Raw genomic sequence first — 21,083 nt, forward strand, 5'->3', positions numbered from 1 at the left:
CTGTCAGCCCCGCTGTCTCCATCCCCGCCGCCTGCCGGGAGGGCCGGAGGGGCTGCTCGGGTTGCGGCTGACGCGGTTCCGACGCCCCGGGTGAGCTGGGGAGGTGCGTGACCCCGCAGCGGTCAGCGCTGCCAGGGGACCGGCGGCCGCTTGGAACGCGGCGTTATTCTCCTTGCGCTGCTCCGCGAGCGAGGCCGGGCGGTACCGCGGCGGCTCCGGGCTCTTTGTGCAGCGGCCGGGGGGGCGGGGGGCCGGGCCGGGCAGGCGGCGGGGCCGGGGCGGGCGGGCGCTGTCCCGGGGGCGGTGCGGGTGCGGCGGGGCCGGGGCGGGCGGGCGCTGTCCCGGGGGCGGTGCGGGTGCGGCGGGGGCGGTGCGGGCCGGGCGGTCCTTCCCGCCGTGTAGGGGGCGGGCGCAGCGCGGCGCCATGGCGGCGGCTTGGCCGGAGCTGGAGGCGGCGGCGCGGGAGCGGCGGCGGGAGCTGGCGCTGGCGGGCGCGGCGGTGGCCGAGCGGGTGGCGGCGGGCGGCGGGCGGCTGCCGGCGGAGCTGCTGGCGCTGCCGCTGCTGCAGGCGCTGGAGCTGAGCGGGTGCGCGGCGCTGCGGGAGCTGGGCCCGGGACTGGCCGCCGCCCTGCCCGCCCTGCACACGCTGGTGCTGCGCGGCAACGCGCTGGGCCCCGCCGGGCTGGGCGCGGGGCTGGGCGGGCCGCTGCCGGCCCTCCGCCTGCTCGACCTCTCGGGCAACGGGCTGGAGGCGCTGCCCGCCGCGCTGGGCGGCGCGGGGGGAGCCCCGGCGGGCGCCCCGGCCTTCCCGCAGCTGCGCAGCCTCAACCTGAGCGGCAACCGGCTGCGGGAGCTGGGCCCGGGGCTGGCCTGTGCCGCGCCGCAGCTGCAGGCGCTGCTGCTGGCCGGGAACCGCCTGCGGGTGCTGCCCGGCGCGCTGCTGCCCGCGGCCGGCGCCGTCCCGGGCGGGCCCTTCCCGCTCCTCAGCCGCCTGGAGGCGGCCGACAACGAGCTGGCGGAGCTGGGCGCCGACATCGCGGCCCTGCCGGCCCTCAAGGTGGGAGCGGGCCCGCCGCCCCCCGCCCGCCCCCCGCCGCCGCCGCCCCGCTGACCGCCCCGTCCGTGTCCCCTTCCAGAGCCTGGATGTGGCCAACAACCAGCTGAGGGAGCTGCCCGCCGCGCTGGCCGACTGCCCCCGCCTGAAGGAGGCCAACTTCAGGGGCAACCCGCTGAGGGACAAGCGGCTGGAGAAGATGGTCAACGGCTGCCAGACCAAGGCCATCCTGGAGTACCTGCGGGCCGGGGGCCGCGGGAAGGGCAAGGCCGAGAGCGCCAGGGAGGAGGCCAGGAAGAAGAAGAGGGAGAAGCACCAGAAGAAGGACGGCGGGGACGGGGAGCAGGACGAGCCGGAGGAGGTGGCCAAGCTGCTGGTGAAGGTCCTGCACGTCTCTGACAACCCGGCGCCCTTGGTGGTCAAGGCGAGCTCGGGCGTCAAAGACGTTCGGCCCTTCATCGTGTGCTGCGTGCTGAAGGGAGTGAACTTAAAGCCGGGAAACGCTCTGAAGAGGTTCCTGTCTGCGCAGGTAACTGCTGCGGTCTTGTGTTATGTGTTCGCGACGAGAATGGTGCTGGCAGAGTTGGAAATAGACCGTTCTAGACTCCTTCCAGCGGATGAGTTTCTGAAATTTGGGCGAGCTCTTCCCCTGGCTGGTGGGGAGGGTCCCCACGGCTGGTGGTGCGGAGCTGGGCCCCAGTGTGCTGCCTGGCTGGCCCTGAAAAAGCGACGCTGGTTTTCCTGAAGAACCTGATAGGAGCTGGGATGTTACTGTGAGAGGGCAGCAAACACATGCACGTTTGCGTTGCCTCTGTAACGACAGCTTGTCAGTGCTGCAGAACCTGTTGACAGCTAATACTAAACCCACGCCGCGTTAGAAGTGCCCTGGTTTGGCTCCGGTTCCCTGCCCTCTGCTAAAACACCCGCCCGGCCTTCCAGTGGAGGTCCCCGAGGCACGGGCTCGCCGCTGGCGTGCCGGTCCATTAGATGGCAGGCGTTACCTGCTTTCTGATCCCAAGGCTCTTGTGTTTGTGATTTTCTGATTCAAAACTGTTTTATCTCCCAGTCGAGAAATACGTCATGTGTTATGCTTCGCTGTCTTTGCGTTTGGGTTGTAATTCAGACAGATTTGTTTCGCGGGTGAAGAGGAGGTCTCCATTTGGTGCAAAAGGGTTACTCGACTGGCTGGTAAAGCTACAAACAGGAAATACAGCATAATCTGAACCCGAGGAGGAAGATACCATGTTGATGATTCTGATGTGTTTTGATGGCATTCTTTATGTTTTAGACTAAACTGCACGAAGACATCTGTGAAAAGAGGACAGCAGCCACGATTGCCACCCATGACTTGCAGTTGATCAAAGGTCCTCTGATATATGACGTTCAGCCTCCTGATAAACTGAAGGTAGGGCCATGGCATTGGTGGGCCTTTCCGCTTTTTTCCTTTTGTTTTCTGGAGCTGTACAGAACAGAAAGAATTTTTTTCTTACCCATAGATCCTAGAAAACTAATTCCAAGAACGTTAATTTAGAAGCTGTACTCATTTTCTTGTTATCCTGCTGTAACAAAGCCTGCTTGAACAAGCCTCACAGAGCTACCTAGTATTACTCCAGCACCAGTTCAGAGTGCGTCTGCCCGAGAACTGAAGAGTAATCAGGGAAAGCAGATGCAGACTTTTTTTTTTCCCCCCCTCTAAAAGCATTCTGATCTCATTTAACATGTGCCTCTGCTTAGGGTGACTGAGGTATTGGTGTTTCAGTGTTGATCTTTTCTCCTGTGTTGCGGTGTCACCACCTCGGTGTTCCCCGGAGGTCCGTATGTGTTAGGATGTGCCTGGAGTGTCACAGAGCAAAGCGGGTGCCCCTTTGTATGAGCACGTCTCGGGTGGCAGCAGCCTTCGAGGTAACCTAATCAAAATGCATTCAGGTTCTGTTGGTTTACCCGGTCTTGAGTTGTCTCTGTTGCTGCTTTCAAAGAGGGAGGGACACCCCCCCATCCCCCCCCCCCCCAGGCTCGCAGTGCATTTTTGTGACGAGCTCTTAGATGGTACCTGTCACTTCAATCCAGAATATAAAAACGATACTCAAAATTCATGATCCTTTATTTATGTAGGCCTGTTTTGCTGTGTCGGTTAGTACCCTGCCTCCAGAACTTATCTCGCTGAAGGACCGAACAGTTGGAATACTCTGACCCTTTGGGGCTGACCCAATGTTTTTGTTGCATTCTGCTCCCTAGACATGTTGTGTTTGTAACTGCTCTGTGCACGTGGCCTGATCCTCAGGAACAAATTCTTCCTTTTCCTGATGGCTTACAGACCCTTTCCTTCATGGCTTCTGTTAGGAGACAGCAGGTTTTCACATTATTCAGTAAGTAATGATAGTAAAGGAACTGGCTAAGAAAACAGTCCACGCCTAGTTTAGTACCCATGAATGAGCCTGTTCTTCACGTGGATGTTGTAGCTCACACAAAGGTTTAAACTCTGTGTGGTCATACTGGTCTCTGTGAAATAGAAAGTGTTTTTCTGTGCTGAAAGGAGCATTAGGAATGACAGCATACAGCAGTATGGTTTTAATTACTGACTTGCTTACAGGAGAGTTTTAATAACCTTGGTGTTCGAGTCGCTCTGAAATTGAAATGTTTTCTTGTATGGTGTAGATAATGCCCCTGGGTCGAAAGGAGATCAAGGCAAAGGATCTTCTCCGTCAGCTGCAGTTAGAAGCTGAGGAGCAGAGGAAACAGAAGAAGCGTCAGAATGTTTCTGGACTGCACAAGTCAGTATATTCGTCTTTTATGTTTTTATTCATGTGAATTTTGGTAACTCATATGCATTTGGAAAAATAGCACTGAAGAAAATGTGCTCAAATGTATCATGAAGCATGTTCTGTAATGGTGGTGGGCTGACAGACCCAGCACGAGCTTCCAGGAGTTAGGATGAGAAACATGAGCTGAACTTATCGGATAAAGAGTGACCTGGAGTGAAACGAGGGTGATGAGTGTCTTATATCTAGCTGCATCAAGAGTAAATTCTTGTCATACGAGTTATTCTTAGATGTGACAGATATATTTAGAATAACAAGTAGAAGGGGAACGAAGAGGAATGAAGTGTATGTTGTGTACATGCAGTAAACTAAGCAAATCAGAGGTGCAGTAGATCTGCATGTAGTAACAGATGAACTAGGAAGCGGGGTGCAGCGCCGCTCTGTTCCATTTACTGCTCATGCAGAGATCCTCGCCCATATCCATCACTCGTACAACTTGGAGAAATCTGCCAAGTACGTGATGGGAGAACTGTGTATTGGTGGGTAAGAGGGAAAATAAGGCTGTCTGGAAGAACCAGGCAGCGGACTCTGGTACTCCTGTTTGAGCACTGGATCTCTGAGAGCACTAGAAGCATGTCTATCTGTTTTGACAGAGTGGAGATTGAAATGCGAGTTACTTCGTGGTTCTAGCCCATCACTTCCTGCAGCCGGTGGCTTTCTTCAGCCTTACCGCCGTGATACAGTTTTACTGAATTTTGGTGCTCTTGACTTCTGGTTTTGCTGCATGGCAGATGAGGAGCACACTCATTTGGTTTTGTCGCTATTTTCTGCTGTTGTGTCCAGCTGCTGTTTCAGTTGCCCACTTTTTTCTTTTTTTTTTTTTTTTCTTGGCAGGTATCTCCAGTTACTGGATGGCAAAGATAACTACCCGTGTCTTGTGGACGCCGAAGGCGTTGTGATTTCTTTCCCTCCAATAACTAACAGTGAGAAAACAAAGGTACTCTTTGTTAGTGGAAGTACGTTAGTCAGAATTAAACAGTGTTTCTTTCTGTTGAGAGATACTTACCTCCAGATTCAAAGATAGGCACAGTTCTGTGAAACTTGTGATTGCATGCGAAATACAAATCTTCAAAGCCTGCATCTTGTCTGCTAGACTGTCAGATTGGGATGGATCTTGGAGTGACATTTTTACCTTTGTAAATCTGTTGAGGTCCAGCAAGCTGTTCCAAAGGCATCAGCCTGCCTCTGCAGATATGGCTTTATTGAAGGGCTGGAATATGTTTTTGACTCATAAAGAAAGGCAGCGCTTTGCCTCCGGTCGAATTGAGTCGGCCTGTCATTCAGTTTGTGTATTGAAATGTTGCCAAGTGACTGTGGGTGAGTAGCTCTGGCTCCTTACTTGCTTTTCCTGTGAAATTATCACAGATTAGAAAGGACACCCGTGATCTATTCCTGGAGGTGACAAGCGATACCAGTTTGCAGATATGTAAAGATGTTATGGACATGCTAATTCTGGTAAGTAGTTCAGGAAAATAATCCCTCTGTCTTGGTGTGCTTCTTAGCAAAATGTTTAATTGCTCATGTGTATTGAGAAGTTCCCTCCCCCTCAGTTACTCTTTGTCCTTGCTGTATTGCAAAAGGCTTTTATATTATTGTATCCCGACCCTCAAAGCTCACCAGGGTAAATAATGTTGTGTTATCACAACTGGAAACTTATGGTTATACTCTGAACACCTTTGCCTTGTTAGCAATCTTATGGCTTCAGTTGTTGCCAATAAATTCCTTTAGGGAGAATTCTCACCTCAGCCTGCCTGACAGTGAGTTTGCTTGGTCCTGTCATTGTTGCAGAATTACCTTTCAGATACTGTATTAGCAGCAGGACAGTCTCATTAAATGCCATTCAACATATTTTTATTTTCAGTAAAGCTTCCTCACTGAAAAAGATAAAACCTGCCATATGGCAAGTGCAGGATAGCATGCCGTCAGATACTTTGCAAGATATATGTGTTTTTTCCTGTCCGGTTAACATACCCCTTAGAACACCTTGGTGTGAAGGCTTAACTGGTTTGTGTAGTTGACACAAGGTAGTAGCAGAGAGAATTTCAAATGTGCTAAGAGTGGTGATCCCACAGCAGGCTCTCGGTGCTCAGAATTTTGTGCTTTGACAAAGCCTGAGTTCTGTGTTAAACATAAAAAATTAAACTGCTGAGAGGAGCGGAACCTCCTGGAGAGCACACCAGTGATCACATCAAAAGCCCTTTTGGTTTCCTAAAGGATTCTAACCCACTGAAGAATGTTTTCATGGAGAAGTTCCCCCAGAGGCTGGCAAGATCCACACCTTGGAAGCAACTTGGAGTTGCTGTGAGGCCTCAGCCGCAGAATTAATCTTCTTTTCTGTATTTTGCTTTTAACAGAAAATTGCAGAACTGAACAGATTTACCTTGGAAAATAAGGAAGACTCTGGCTCGGATAACGAATCTGATCCTCTTTGTGGACCGGTGAATTTGAACCCCAGCCAAAATGTACAGCCGATGAATTTTCCGTTGGTAGTGGAGCAGGTTCGAGTGGTGGACACAGATGGGAACTTGAAAGTACTTTACCCTTCAAAAACTGACCTAACCACAGTTTCTTCTCTTCTGACTGTAACACGTTAGCAGCTATCAAAGCTCAGAAAATTATTCCATTTTCTTCTTTTTTTTTTTTCCCCCCATATTCAACAATGCAAGTTGTGCGCAGTGAGTTGGTTTGGTTATTTTAAGGAAAAGATGCAGTACATCCTGCCTGGGTATGTAAAAACTTGAAAGTTTGATCAGGCTACAGCAAGACGTATTGCATTCTTTCAGCCTTAATAGAAAGTCATCAGTATTCTGAGTAAGTAGGGAGAACAGTATCTTCAAATGCGAACTTAAAAGGCAGAGAAGGTATTGGAAGTCAGAAGGAATTAACTTGTAGAGAAAATCATGACACTGTCCTAGTGGTTATGAGTATAGTCATATTTTCCTGCAAGGTCACTATTGCTTCCTGGTACGTTTCAGCTGAACTATGATTTTGGCAGCTAAACAGAGAAATCCAGTAGGTGACAGCAGTGAAACGAAGACAGCTTGCAAAACTACTTTGCTGACGTCTTACTCTGCATAATTCTATCTTTATATCTGGAGTAATTGTGAGAATTCAGTTGCTGTGAGAACTTGAGGATTAAAGTGATGGGGTTTGTGTTCGGAGATAAACACGGCTTCCATTTTTAAGTGGAGCCAGTTGAGTTGGCTGTAGGGGTTTTTATGTCCGGTGCATTTTCATGCCATCATCCATCCTAGTGGAAATACCAGTTGTAGTGACTTTGTTGTGTACATGTTGCATTACCGTTGATAGAGCACTGAATTTATTCTTGCTCGTGAAGTGCAGCTCTATTCAGAGGGCTAATGCAGCCTTACATTGACACTACTAAAGCTCCAGGTCTCCCCAGAATACAAGCACACTTGCCCAGAAAGACCCTCCTGGAGGGTCTTTCACACTCCCTTTCTGTCACACTCCCTCATGAATAGCGTTGGGGACACCTTCCAAAAGACAACTAGTTTGAGCACTTCTAATTTTGGTGATCTGTGGGTGACTTTTACATCCAGGCTACTACCTGTATGAATACAGGTAAGCTGTAAGCCAGGGTGACCTACAGATGGACTTTTTTCTGTTAAAAATGATACAGAGCTCTGACTGAACTTCTAGCTACTGTGTCAAATACATCCATGTGTTGGGACTTGCATATTGAATGGAAAAATAAAACGGTTCTTGCAGTCATCTGTCACTGTCACTTGTTTTGGCATCGGTGAAATTTCCAGCCATGCAACTATACAAACTTGCCAAAGCAGCTACTGTATACTGCAAAAATGGTGACGTAATGCTTTCTAGCTGCTTGGAGCCAAGCAGTCCTTAGTACTGCTTCAAGCTTCCCTGTGAACTTGAATGTTTCTACGTACCAATGATTTACAGTGAATTGTGCTCTAAGTCAGTTTAAACAATTAAAGAATTAGATATTCCAGTGGAACTTTATTTCAGTAAAAGGGTTTTAATTTGTTAGTAAGTCACCATCTCAAAGCCAAGGAGCAGGGGCCTGAAGTTGGTGATGTATTCTCACCAGGCTGTTGGGGCTGCCTCTCAGGTGTTAAAAGGCGCTACGTTGCAGGACTTCTCCTTCCCTTAGCGCTGGTAGGCAATGAAGTAGACATGTTGACGCTTCAGAGTGGTGGGACCTTGATGCCTTCCTGTTTCAGCATCTGATAGAACTCCATCCGTTCATTAATGATTTTCTGAAAATTAGGGGGGTGTAAAGAGGTGGAAATGCATTAGGTGGAGAGCAGTACTGCAGAGTGTTCTCTTACCTCATCAGTCCCTTGCCAGCTGCCAGAAGCAGAGCCACATACCTGCATTGCCTCCAGCACCTCCTCATCCGTGAGCTCTGCCTGGGGAGGCTGGATGCCTGCTGTACTGAATGTAGCCTGAATTATTTTGCTTCGGTATCTTTCAGACTTTTGAAAAAAAAGGAAAGTAGGTGTGTTTAGTCTTTATATGCAACTCTTTGGATTTAGGGATTCCACTGTGGGAGAGAGTACTAGTGAGTGACGAAATGGAAAGTCTGTTTATGTGGAATTACAGGTAGTTTGGGTAGGCTTCACTGCAACTGCTGAGATAACGATGGGTGGACAGAGTCCCTTACCCAGGTACTGGGCTCAGTACTTGCTACCAGGCACGTATGCCTGCAGGAACTGGCTTTAGGGTGACACCTGTTAACTCTGAATCTGAAAAGATATGAGAAGTCTGGTGAGGTACCTGTTCTGAACTCTAGTTTCTCAAGGGCTTCTAGTATTTGAGGCCTGTTTGCTTTGTAAGTGACAGAAGAGCTGCATGCCAAAAAGCTGGGAAGCAAATGGACTGAGTTTCCTGCTACTCTGGCCACAAAGGGAAGGGGGGCCCTGAGAGCAAAGGGTTGCAGTGCCCTGGTGCATCTCCCACTGTGCTCCTGCCCAAGAATGTCTCTAAGCTTTCAGATTCTATGCTCGAAACGGTTGAAGTGTCTCCCATGATGGAAGGAGGTGTCTGAAGTGAAGGCAGCTACGCTTACCCTGCTTGTGATGCGCTGCAGTGCCACTTGAGTTTGCAGCAACCTGTGCTGCAGTGTCTCAGCTTCCCTCTGGATCGCCTCTTGGGCCCGTTGCTGCTTGCGAATGTGGCGTTGGTTGGTCAGAAGCTCTGCCTGCAGCTCGCGGACTGTCCCCTGTAACTCACTGATCAGCTTGTTCTGCTTGGCCACTTTGGATTCTTGTTCTGTAACAGCCTGAAGGAATATGTAAATCAAGCCATTACTGTGAGGAAGAAAGTGAGCAGGCTTGGCCACCTCTTCCCAGTATCAGGTCCAAACGCTTCTTGGATTTCCTGGGCAGAGTCTACAGACTAACAACCTTGCCAGTACTGGTAACTGTTATTACTTGGCATTTTCTCTAAAACTGCTGGATTGAGTAGGAATTTTTTTAATGTGGCAAACTCCCCCAGGCCTAAACCAAGCACAACTAAGCAGCTAATATAAGAATTTGCTATAGCGGCTTTGTACCAAATTTACCTGTAGAAGGCTGCAGTTCTCCTTCTCTATCATCAACATCAGTTCTTCATGTTTCTGTTCGGTCAGGCTGCAAAACTTAAAAGTATTTTACACCTCAGTTTTGCAGTTCACAGGTGCACCTCCTGTCTTATGAGACAGGGAACTGCTGCAGACAGCCCAAATTCCCTGCCGCCAGCTCTCCCCAGGATGATGGGCACCATGTTCCCAGGGCAGTACCTTGGCAGACATGGCTTGTAGCTGATTTTCTTGCTTTCTGAGCTTCTTTTGGAGCGTTTCCTTTTCAGACTGGATTTTCCGAAGCTGGGATTCTTGGATTTCCAGTTGTCTTTGCAGGGAAGAGATGGTACCTGTCAAGTTGGAATACTGCTGTTAAGCAAACGAAATGCCTGTCAAAAGCTTCACGGCTCCTTTTTTCAGGTAAGCATAAGCAGAGCTGCTGTTGTAACCGGCTGAGTATAGGCTGTGTGTGGGGTTAATGCTGCAGCTGCGGTGATGCTGGTTGATAATGCATTTTGTACTATGGTAGGTACAAAGCTAACTTCAGCGTGTGAGGTAGAAGCTACTTTGAGGACCGGTAGAGCTGGTAGCAAGCAAAGGTTTGTTGAAATGCTACCAGGTGCCCCAGAATCAAGCACTCGGGGGTATGTGTGTGTGTCTGTCTGTCTGTCTCCCTCCCTGCTGGGTTTTCTCATGCGCTTTGCTTCCAGGGGAAGAGAGAAAGTGGTTTCACGGCAAGTGGCATTTCAGCCTCACTCTTAAGCTACACTCGAAAAGCAAGAGGGTTTGCACCCACGAGAGCTTGACATAGAATTTTTTCGAGGCAACAGGAGCAGAACCACAAGAATAGGAGCTCGGTGGCTGGGTAAGGTGTTCTCTGGACGCGGTACCTGCGGCCACGCTGCACTCATGCTTCGCTTTGCGCAGTTCCTGCCACAGCTCTGGGTCGGCTGCCGCCCTCTCGGGGGGCTCGGCAGCCCCCACCTGCCCCTGCGATGGGGCCTGGGCCTGGCGGAGACCCTCACCGGGGGCTGCTGCGGCTGCGCCCCCGCCCTCCATCCCCGCGCCGGGAGGGGAGAGCGACACCCGAGAGGTGGGCTGGGCGCGGGGGGCGCCTTGCGGGGGTGCACGGGGGGGGGGGGAACGGCGGGGAGGGCCGGGGGAGCGGGGGCTGGCCCGGGACGGGGCAGTGGCAGCCGGTAGCGGCGGAAGGCTCGGGGCCGGGGAGCGGAGGCCGGGAGCAGCGGAGGGCCCGGAGCAGCAGCTGGCCGGGGGCCGGTACAGCGGAAAGCCCGGGGCAGGGGAGCAGGGTCCGGGAGCGGCGAGGGAGGCCCGGAGCAGGCGGGGCCCGGGGCCGTTACCGCAGCCTCCGCCCCCCACCCGCGGCGCCGCAGCCGGTTGCCAGGCAACGGGCCCGCGCCTTCCGCTTCCGGGGCAGCCGGGCCGCGCCGCGCCGCCGCCATGGGGCGTAAGAAGAAGACGCTGCATGACTACGCGGCCGAGTTCTCGGAGCTGGCGGTGAAGCGGCACCTGCTGGAGCGCGGCGCGGCGGGGGAGGCGGCGGCGGTGGTGGAGACGCTGTACTGCACCCCCTGCCAGCTGCCCATGCGGGTGCGCCGCGACCGCATCCTGGAGCACCTCTCCTCCGGCCGCCACTACCGCAACCGCCGCCTGCTCCGCCAGCACGGCCTGCGCGCCCCGCTGCTGCTGTGAGTGCCCGCGCCAGGCCGGGCCCCCCAGCCCCGCCGGCCGGCCCCCGGTGTGGAGCAGGCAGAAGGCAGCCCCTGGCCCCGCTGGTCTGCCCCCCGGTGTCGGAGCGGATTGAGGCCGGCCCCACCAGTCGGCCCCGGGTGTCGGAGCAGGCTGAGGCTGGCCCCTACCCCCGCTGGCCAGCCCCCAGTGCCACAGCAGGTTGAGGGCGACCCCCGGCCCTACCGGTTAGCCCCCGGTGGGGAGCAGGCTGAGGCTGACTACCCCAGCCCCACCGGCCGGTCCCCGGTGTCAGAGCAGGCTGAAGCCGGCCCCTCACCCCACTGGTCAGCCCCCTGATGTTGGAGCAGGTCGAGGCTGGCTGCCCCGGCCGCACCGGTCAGCCCCCGCTGTGGAGCAGGCTGACGCCGGCTGCCCCGGCCCCATCGGCCGGCCCCTGGTGTCAGAGCGGGTTGAGGCTGTCCCCCAGCCCCAGGCCCCACTGGTCGGCCCCCAGTGTCGGAGCAGGTTGAAACCACGTGGCCCCAGCCTTTTGCGCGGCGAGGAGGTGCAGAGCCTCACCCCAAACTCTCCTCTCTTTCCCCCAGCTCTGCAGGTCCAGACATTGGCACCAGCCTGCCCCTGCAGCTCGACGCGCCCTCACTGCTCATCCAGCCGTCCTTCATCCTCGCCGCCAGCGCTGACACCAGCACCAGCTACGGCATGGACCCCTCTCCACCCTCCTACCACAAGCCGCTGGTTCCCCAGCACCCCAGCACCACCAGCTCCCCTGCAAGTGCGGCTACCCCCAGGGAAGACCCAACGCCTTCCACCTCTGCCAGGCACCCCTCAGCACTTGCCACCTCCCACATGAGGATCGTGCCCACCCCGTTGACAGCTGAGGCTTCCAACGGCCCGATGCCCGCCTTAGGGCATGGCAGTGACAGCAACAGTGTCGGCCTTGCCCTTTTTGGCATTGGGCTCATTAATAAAGGCTTGTTTCAAAGCCTGATGGAGGAAAATGGCTGTTGCTTGCTTTACGTTGTGGCAGACCAGCTGGAGGAGGTGGAGCGTGCCTTCGGTGCTGAGTTCCTGGCCGTCACCGTGGTGCTGCGGCAGCAGGATGCTGATGTCGCACTCAACGATCAGCGGTACTGTCTGCCGCTAACTCCCGTGCGTGCTTCTTCCCAGCTGCGAGGCTGGGGGCGAGTGTCTCTGCACAAGGCTTGCTTCCCTCTCTGTAAAATGCTGCCGCACTGTAGCAGACCCAGGCTGTGCTTGTCTGGCCCCTTGTGTAGGAACGGAGTGAGACCAAGGGGCTGTTGCAGGTTAAGCCTCACATAGGATGTCATCTACCCACAGGTACTTCAGTAGTCCCTGAGAAGCTTGGCTTGATTCGTGTGCCCAGAGCCGGTGGAAACTCAGGAGTTTAGCTGCAGGCACTTTTGTTAAGAAATATAACAACCCCTTGTTCTTCTCCATTCTCATAGAGCAACAAACTACATGCTTTGCTGCTGCCTACCGGTTTGTCTGCCTCAGAGCAGCTGGCTGCCTTTGGGTGGCTCTTTTGAAACTTTGAGATAAATGAGGGTTGCTGTAAATAGGAAAGATTGTGGCATTCTGCTTTACAGTTGAACGGAATGAGTAACATCTGGTGATGTGGTTACAGTTGGTTCTCAAATTGGTGTTTGAAATACCATTGCACAAGTGAAAGGCAGAGCTTTTTAGGAAGATGGGTTTGGTATTAGAAACCAGAGAATTGTGATGAGCCGAGATGTACTGATCACTTGTTCAGCAGGTCTACCACATAAATACTTTTGATTTCACTGTGTGTGTTAACTAGCAGCATTTAACTTGTTTTCAAAGGACACCTTTAAAAGACCTTTCAGGTGCAGGAAAAGCAATAGAATTCCACGTGTGTAATTTTAACCTGTGTGTGTCATCCCGTAGTTCATCCTTGGAGGCAGGTTATCGAGTTCTTTTTATAGTGTAACTGGCTCTTGCAGAGGTTTTACATCTTTTTTTAACTCTTCCTCAAGTTTAAGTTGTCTGTCACAAAAATAACTGTAACCAAAAGGAGCTTTTGAACATTGTTCTTTCTAGTAAAAACCTTGTCTTCACTGAAGGTATTTCTTTTGCCTTCTGCAGAGTCTCTGGAGCCATTATTTGTTCACCACCTGAAGAAGCCTCCAAGATTGTAATCGATGCTTTACGAGCGGGTAAGAGGAACAGCTGCAAGCTCAGCTTTTCTCTGTAGTCAGTAGCACGCGTTGAGGCAGACTTTGTGTGCTTGCTAAACGCTTTCAACATGAACGCCCTCTTGCTTCAGCAGCGGCCCTTGAGTTGTGCAGGCTAATTGCGTTATTAAAGATAAATTAGTCTGCTGCTGACACTGATGTTAATGGCTGGACACCGATGTTTTTTGCACTGTACTGGTCCCAGCATGGCCATGCAGAGTGTCTAGTCCTAGAAATAGCACTAGGACTCAAAGCTGTCAAAACGTTCGTGCTTCCTGGTGTCCGTAACCAGCTAGTGAAACCACAGCCAGAGGCCAGAAGGGAGGTAGCAGCATCGACAAACAAAAAGCTGTGCTCCAGTTTCATTAAACGTGCTTTCTAGAATGTCATGACGTGTATTGCAAGCTACAAACGTTTTGTGCAGACTGTGCCTTGCCTTCAGTCCTGTGTTCTCTGCTGTTTTGCACAGGAAAAGGTGTGTTTTGCGAGAGCCTGCCCAGTTTTGACAGGCAGACGGCAGAAGCTTGTTTTGATGAAGCTGACAGATGTGGAAGACCGTTGGTGTGCGGATTCTACAAGTAAGACCTGCATTTTTCTTCTGATTTATACTTGATAAGAAGTACATGCCTGAAAGTAGTGTTGATTCCTCAGGCTCTCCTGAATTTGTCCTCAAATAAACCTAGTTTCACTGCTGCTTGTTAACGTTGTTCATCTGGGAGTTAATTGGAGTGGATTAATTCTTCATGCTTACTGGAGATAAAAATCTAGCTGTCATGAGATTAAAATAAATGTTCACTTGAATGGATGCTAGTGGAACTCAAATGGTGAAGCTTTCCTGATGTGAAAGTTCCATTGCTTTATTTTAGAGTAGCCAAAGGCAGTTGGGGTCCACGTCTCTGCTGTCCTTCCAAGGTTTTGCAAATGCTGCAGCCCGTTGGAGCTTCAGAGAAGGAAATATTCTGATGGTGCTGTGCTGTTTGTTCTCTGAGGCGGTTTCTTGGTCTGTGGTTTTAGGACGGTTTTTGCTCCTGGTTTTTCATGCACATACAACCACCAGGTCAGGCAGATCTGTGACTTACGCTAAGCGTGCAGCTGCCGAGGGCTGCTTTTCACTGCTGTGTTGTAAAGCGTTTAGTTTGCAACCCTGTTCAGTCTAGTAATGCCTGATGACATTAAACTTTGCTCGTGTTTTAGACTTCCATATGAAAGTTCTGCCCGCATGTATTATACTTTGTCTGGACCTGAGGGTATCTGGCCTTTCACCGTTTGACAGCTTTGTTGCAGTAAACTAGAAATAATGTTGGAAGGTGACAGTGAATTAGCCACATTCTTTAAAAAGATAGAGAAGACGACTGCTCTCTGAATGTATTTTCCTAATACTGAAAACTCTTTTGTAACTTTTCTGTATTTTCAGCAATTTGCTAATTACATTCTGTAATTAGATGATGCCTTGTGAAACTTAAGTATGAGTGTTAGCAAGTACTAGTGGAAGCTTACAGTAACTCTTCAATGAAAGAACAAGCAACCTTCTGAAGTTTCTTTTAGAGCACCGTCTCTAGGGACGCGCTGACCCTCATCCACTATTTAACTTGCCACTCAAATTGAATTTCCAAGCACTGGGGTCTGCACAGAGCTGCGTTTTACCTCTGACTTTTTTCTAATGCCTTTGGAAGGGATGGTGCTTGAGGATTACCTTGAGGATTGCAAACTGTGTGGCTGTGAAAATTCCACTTGCTTGTTAGAATTACTGGCCTGTCTGATGGGAACAGATTTATTGATCTTTGTAAAATGATATTTCCACTTGTAACCTTACGTCTGGACACTTTAGATTAAATGATTGAAACAGAAGGAAAGTAGATGAATTTTAATTCGCTTCTGCTCGGTTAAACTTGCAGGAACTTGGGGAGCTTTGCCAAAAGCCAAGAAAAAGCCACCTTAAATTTGTGCTCAGCATTTACCACCATGCGCTGAGTGGATGTGGGTGGTTAGTAAACACGTGTGATCATTTTGTGCTTCTCTGCTGAGGATAGTTAATTTCATTGCAAATAAAACTTGCTCGGACAAATATATATGTATTTTGTATACGAGAACTGTAGGTAATTCACTGGACCTGTAAATGCTTTTAGTCCCCGTTGTTTAATTTAATTTCTTTGTTACAGTTACTACTTTGTCTTCACGAGTGCAGATATTAGGCTTGTTTGCACGAAGCAAAATTCATAATAACAATAAGTGACCAAACTTAGAAAGCCATGTCTGACCCCGTCAGTCTGGTGGGGTTTGTGTCGCATGTCATCTGCCGCGGAGTCGGCCTCGTGTGCCGCGGTGGTTACGGCCCCAGGTGGCCGCTGCCTCTTCCGAGCGCTCTGCCGCATTCCTCGCTTCTCTTTGAAGGCGCTTTGACCCGGCGCTGCAGTTCTTGTACCAGAAAGTTCGCGACAGCCAGGCGCTGGGGAGGATTCACCGGATATCGACCATCAGCAGCATATATCCGGCAGCGTCCCCGAGCTTCCTGAAAGCATCAGGTACCGAGCAGCTCTCTTCTGAAAAGTTGGTTCTCAAAGGACTGGAAATGTATCTTGCCCCGTATTCTGGTGGGAAGTCCCCTGTTTGCGTAGCCTTAAGCCATGTGGGTTTTCTTCTGGGGAGCGTTTCCTTACCGGTCTTTATTTTGGTTGCGTTTTTCTGTTGGCTTTGAGTATTAGTTTCTTCGACATCAGGGGCTTTTTATATCGATCTCAGTGCAGTTCAGTAATCGACGTTGGCTGCGGGTTTTAAATGCGGAGACCTTAATGTCCTATTTTGCTTCTTCCAGGTGGAATTTTTTACAATGCTGCTGTACACGATATAGATATTATCAGTTTGTTGTTGGGAGAGAGCGCGCTGGATACAATATTTTCACTGGGGCATGCGTTCTGCGCAGGTAAGAATAAATCTGTTGATGGGTTATTGTCTATCTCTGGACATCAGTACTGAAATTGGAAGGAAAGCGTGTATAAGAGCACAGTAGCTCTGACAGAATTGTTCCATCACAGAACAGTTGAAAAAATAGTCTAGCGAAACATAAGGCAAGTGTTTCGAGAGGTCGCTGTAGACAGGGTGTTCAGGGATGATTTCTGACTTGTCTTGACTCCCTGCTGACGCGAAGCGGTTGCTGTAGAGGTGTTGAACTCTACCCCATATTACAGCAATTGAAGGGTATCAAGTTTGCCAGTGGAAAACCAGAATGCAGGAGACACTGAGCAAAGCTTTGTGCTTACAAGAATGGTAGTGCAGTCTCTTTCCGTTCTGTGCTTTCTCTGATTTCTTTGGCACTTTCCTGTTGGTCTCGGCACAGTTAAAGATGTGAATTTACTCTGCGTTACGTCAAGCTGCTGGGCACGCTCTGGGTTACCAGCCTGATTTAAACTAACCATAAAATTGGAACCTGCCATTTTTAAAATGGAAATGCAAAGTTTTAATTAAGGTAATTGTAGCTGCCGCCAACCTTGACTGGCTGTTTTAGAAGGTGTAGCCTGCTATGTTATAATCTATGGTGAAGCACTGAAATGCAACAAACAAAATGCCCTGGGGAGGATTTTGTACCATCTGGCTCTTTCTAGCTACGTGCTGAAAGTTGCCTGATCTCGGTTGTAATAAGCTGTGGAGGCAAATGTGTTTGGAAGAAGGAGCAAAAGCCTTCTGTAGGGAGAGCCACGGGCTGGGAAGGTGGAGTGCAGGCCCAGGGGCTGTGTCTTTCTGCAGAGCTTGTTCCTCTCCATCAGAAGTGCCAATAAAGGTAAACCAGCTGTTGTACGTTGCAGAAAGCACTTTGCTGTCACCGTTGCTTCCTGCCTGAAGGTATTGTAGAGCCGGTGTTGCCTCTTAACGGGAGAAGAACACTTTGTAGTCGTAGTACTCGCTGGTTTGCTGTTCCTGGTGTGAACAAGTGCCTGTTTTTTGTCACTCAGATATGGCCTGCTTGAAGGATGCAGACACTGTAGCAGTCAGCATGAAGTTTCCTAGCGGAGCAATCGTTACTTTGGACATCAGTCAGCACTGCACTAGAAGCTGTGATCACAGACTAGAGGTGCGTTCTTACTTTTAAGTCTGTCGCGACATTGCAGGCCAGCACAAGTTTTCCCCTGTATGCATTCATGTAGGGCGCTGCATGTTGTGCCTGCACCTGCAAGCACGTTTCACAAAACACCTCTGTACCACAACAGCAGGGGATTGCTTGTGTTTGTGTAACCTACAGTCTGCTCTCTCTTCTATTACCCTGATTTTTCACGCATATTCTGTTGGGGTTATGAGCTGCATGCAATCATACTGGGGCAGGAACTGGTGTCAGCTCTCCCGAGGCTGAAATGTTGTCGCACAGTTCATTTGTTGCCTTTCCAAGGTGTTTTCAGGTGTATAGCAAGCCAGGGGTTAAGGATATTAAAGGGGAAGAAAAGCATAAATTCAGGAATTTACAGGCAATTTGCCTCTGAAGTCATGAATTATAACAGATGCATGGGCTGGATTTGGGGAGTAATATCTGTTAAATACTTAAGAAAGGAGCTCTGCTCAGGTGGAAAAAAAAATAAAAAAAGAAAAGTGGAGGTATCGCATAAGCAGAAGCCACTGTACCACAACGCATACCTGGTGTTTTCTGTCGCGTCTGAGCCATACAAGGGGGTATGTCGGTGTAACTCCTAATTTTAGAAGCTACTTTTTTCTTGGTTGTATGAACCAGGGCTTTTCTAGACTAGCCAGGTGTTAAGATGGAAAGCACAATAAATTAAAAATGTTGCTTTCTCTCCTGTTTGCTGCCTTCCCTGCAGGTTCACGGTTCTCGAGGGACGCTACGAGTAGATAATCAGAATCCCCTGGGGATTACGGAGCATGGCACTTCCGTGTCCATTTATTCACAGACCCAAGCTGATCGCTACAGGGATGCGCACAGGGAGCTCTTCCGACACTTTCTGAGAACCCTGAAAGGTAGGAGGAAGCTTACGTTAACAACCAGTGTTGCTCTGGGTTTGCTTTCAGGGAAAACTTCCCTTGGAAGCTGTTCCAATAGCAATTGCAGTTTGGTGTTTGCGTGGCTGGAATCCCCCAAAGAAACGAGTCGGTGTGAAAACTGGGAATGAGAGACTCATCCTGGTTAAGTGAAAGCCAGCGTTGTGCAGGTGGTTGAGGGAGCTCCCTGTGAGCAAACATGGGGTTTTACGGGCTGGTCTGCTGCCCTGAACACCCTGATGTTCTCAGCAGACGCGTATTGAGCACAACAGCGCACGTGGCTGGGAAAAAACATGCGTGGAGCGGTCACCCTCCGAAGGAGTGGCTAGTTCGGTGAAAATGCAAACAGCTGATCTCATTTCAGTAAATGAAAATTAATGACTATTTCCTGGGGGGGGCTGCTGCTCTTCTCACTTCCAAGTCAGTGAGACGGGTGAGGGATGGAGTGTTGATCTGAAACTGTGTTCTGAGAAGAAATTAAAATTGGGAGGGAAAATTACATTGGACCTTGCTGCCATTTGTGAAGACAGCAGCCCTTTGTAACAGCAAGAGACCCTCGCCTAGCGTGCTGGCTACCCAGGAGGAATCAAAGTATTTCTGTTCTGCTGGCTGCATGGAGGGAAACGCGGTGTTTTGGTCACAGGGCAGTAAGGGGAGGGGGCAGAAACTTTATTTTTAAAATCAGAGGCCCCAGCTCTGGGAGCTGAAGAGCGATGCCATGGTGGGTGGTGATGTGCTGCGAGGCAGAGCAGGCGATAATGCAGGTTTCAGCCAGCGCTTTGTCCCTGTCCCTGCAGGCAAGGAGCCCCCAGCAATCACCAAAGAGCAGTTTCTGTGGACGATTCAGGTCGCTGCAGCTGCTGAACAGTCCTGGAGAAACGGATCTGCTGTTGACTTGCGCAACAAAGCAATAGATTCATGCGTGATCAAGACTGAGATAATGTGACACACAGCGCTGTTTTCTGAAGTGAAGGATAACCGTTAAGCTGTGCTACAGGGAGGTCTTTCCACCTAGCAATGGATGTCTCTACTGTAACCTTAAAATAAGACCTGTGGTTTTAACCTTTCCACTGGGAATGCCCAGAAGACGGAAGAATTTTTGAACCAGAAGTGCTCGGTGCTGAGGCTTGTGTGTCTTTTGTTGTGCATCAGCCAGAGCCCTCGAGAAATTCTGGGTAGTTTCATCCAGACAGCTTTTCCTCCTGGAGAGTTCTGCTGGTCGTGAAATTCTCTTTTCCTGGGAGAAGGCGGCTGCTCCTCAGGCCGTGGTAAGGTGGTGTAGGCCACCACCAGCTGTGATGGGAACGGTGCAAGTGGGTGGCTTCCCTGGCAGCTTCGCAAGCAAGATGACATAATGCTCCAAAAAAATATGGGAGGATCAGTCTGGTCCGTGCTCTTCTCCTTCCAGTATATACAGGAATGTGACTTCTGTGCTGAACTTGCCTCTGGGCCTTGTATATATTGCTTTTTTGGTTGTTTTTACTGGGTTTTCTAAAAGATTTTGAAAATAAGTTGTGATCTAATTTTCTGGGGAGGGGGAAGGAAGTAATAAAGCAGGGAGGGAGACCTGTGGCTGCCCTGATGTTAGATGAGAGTCTTCGTAGTGAGGCCTTAAACAAGGCTACTCTGGAGGAGCAACACACTTGGGCATTTCGGTAGCAAACACTGCGCTGTGAAAGGCTTGTGTCAGAGCGTAATCTGTGAGTATGTACGGGGGCCCTGTACAACGTCTGCGGCCAAGACGTGCGGCTGCCGGGCGGGTTATTCGAGGCTGAGCGTTGTCTGGATCACTCGCTGCAGCAGCATGGGAGCGATCCGCAGGCTGCTCTTTGCCTTGCTTAAATGCAGGAGTTGTACGGTTACGTTTTTGTAGCAACTGAACTAATAATCATGTCCTTTGAGTATAGGAAGGGCATCTGATGGCATATTTTAAAGGTATGGTTTTTTACAGTCCAGCAGATTTGGAATTCATGTCACAGGACAAGATAGTGCCTTCAGCAACAGGCAGGTCTTGCTTTTCAGCCAGGTTCTTTGTTCATTTTTATTCTTGCATTGAGTTTACTGCTGATGTGTGGGTTTGACTGTTTGTAGTCTCTTTCTCATGCGTCAGTTTCCAAGATCTTTTGAAAGCTTTTTGTATTGTATTAAAATAAAGTTCTTGCCTTAAGTATTAGTTTGGAAATGACACTTCTTGCAAGATTCTTTCATTCAAACAATTTCCACTTCCTACATATGGAATATGTATTACTAAAACTAGAAATAGTGGTGGTGATTATAACTAAAGACAATTCTCTGGTGGAAATTGGTTTTAATGGTGTAATTTTTCAAACTCAGAAAAGCTATGTCTTAATGATAAAGGCTGCTATTGATTTCATTCTCTATTTTCTAGTCATTTATTGAAAAAAGAGAAGTTTTACATATAAAGAAGTAGGCATTTGCCTTTCTGTAGTCACTGTGGCAACTTGTTTTATCGCAGGCAGGTTTCTTTCCGCTGTGCTGGGGTGTCGAGGCTGGCTCTGCGTGGGTGTCACTTCTGCGTGACGTACGCTTCCTTCAGCGGAGCCTTGGGAACAGCGAGCAGCACCGAGAGCCTGCAGTGGGGTAAGGCTGCTTGTGCCCAGGGAACAAGCTGCGCTTCCCTGCTCCCCCAGAACAGGGGTCCCCCAAAACAGGGACCGTAGTGTTGGAGGAAGCTCTCTGCTGCCGCAGGCCGGTTGCCCCCATGTCCGCAAGGAGCAGAGGGCCTCTTAAAGGCACTT

General features: G+C 50.4%; 3 protein-coding genes across 3 annotated transcripts; 2 read left to right on the forward strand and 1 right to left on the reverse strand.

Annotated features, from left to right (window-relative positions):
• The first annotated feature begins 389 nt into the window (after positions 1-389).
• Positions 390-7,605, forward strand: LRRC47 (leucine rich repeat containing 47). Its single transcript, XM_080380322.1, has 7 exons — positions 390-1,057; positions 1,137-1,583; positions 2,343-2,459; positions 3,710-3,825; positions 4,708-4,810; positions 5,239-5,328; positions 6,228-7,605. Exons 1-7 carry the CDS (start codon positions 425-427, stop codon positions 6,465-6,467), a joined length of 1,746 nt encoding a protein of 581 aa, XP_080236448.1. The 5' UTR covers positions 390-424; the 3' UTR covers positions 6,468-7,605.
• Positions 6,520-10,582, reverse strand: CCDC27 (coiled-coil domain containing 27). Its single transcript, XM_080380327.1, has 6 exons — positions 10,309-10,582; positions 9,638-9,768; positions 9,422-9,496; positions 8,927-9,139; positions 8,229-8,333; positions 6,520-8,114 (listed from the first exon to the last, which is right to left on the reverse strand). Exons 1-6 carry the CDS (start codon positions 10,475-10,477, stop codon positions 8,043-8,045), a joined length of 765 nt encoding a protein of 254 aa, XP_080236453.1. The 5' UTR covers positions 10,478-10,582; the 3' UTR covers positions 6,520-8,042.
• A 188-nt stretch (positions 10,583-10,770) lies between these two features.
• Positions 10,771-20,509, forward strand: LOC308060961 (myo-inositol 2-dehydrogenase-like). Its single transcript, XM_080380323.1, has 9 exons — positions 10,771-11,127; positions 11,716-12,258; positions 13,256-13,326; positions 13,814-13,922; positions 15,736-15,866; positions 16,157-16,264; positions 17,292-17,410; positions 18,147-18,303; positions 19,122-20,509. The coding sequence occupies exons 1-9, from the start codon at positions 10,880-10,882 to the stop codon at positions 19,268-19,270; spliced, it is 1,635 nt and encodes a 544-aa protein (XP_080236449.1). The 5' UTR covers positions 10,771-10,879; the 3' UTR covers positions 19,271-20,509.
• The last annotated feature ends 574 nt before the right edge of the window (positions 20,510-21,083 follow it).

The sequence above is a fragment of the Falco punctatus genome, assembly GCF_963210335.1.
Source record: "Falco punctatus genome assembly, chromosome: 3".
Classification (NCBI taxonomy): Eukaryota; Metazoa; Chordata; class Aves; order Falconiformes; family Falconidae; genus Falco; species Falco punctatus.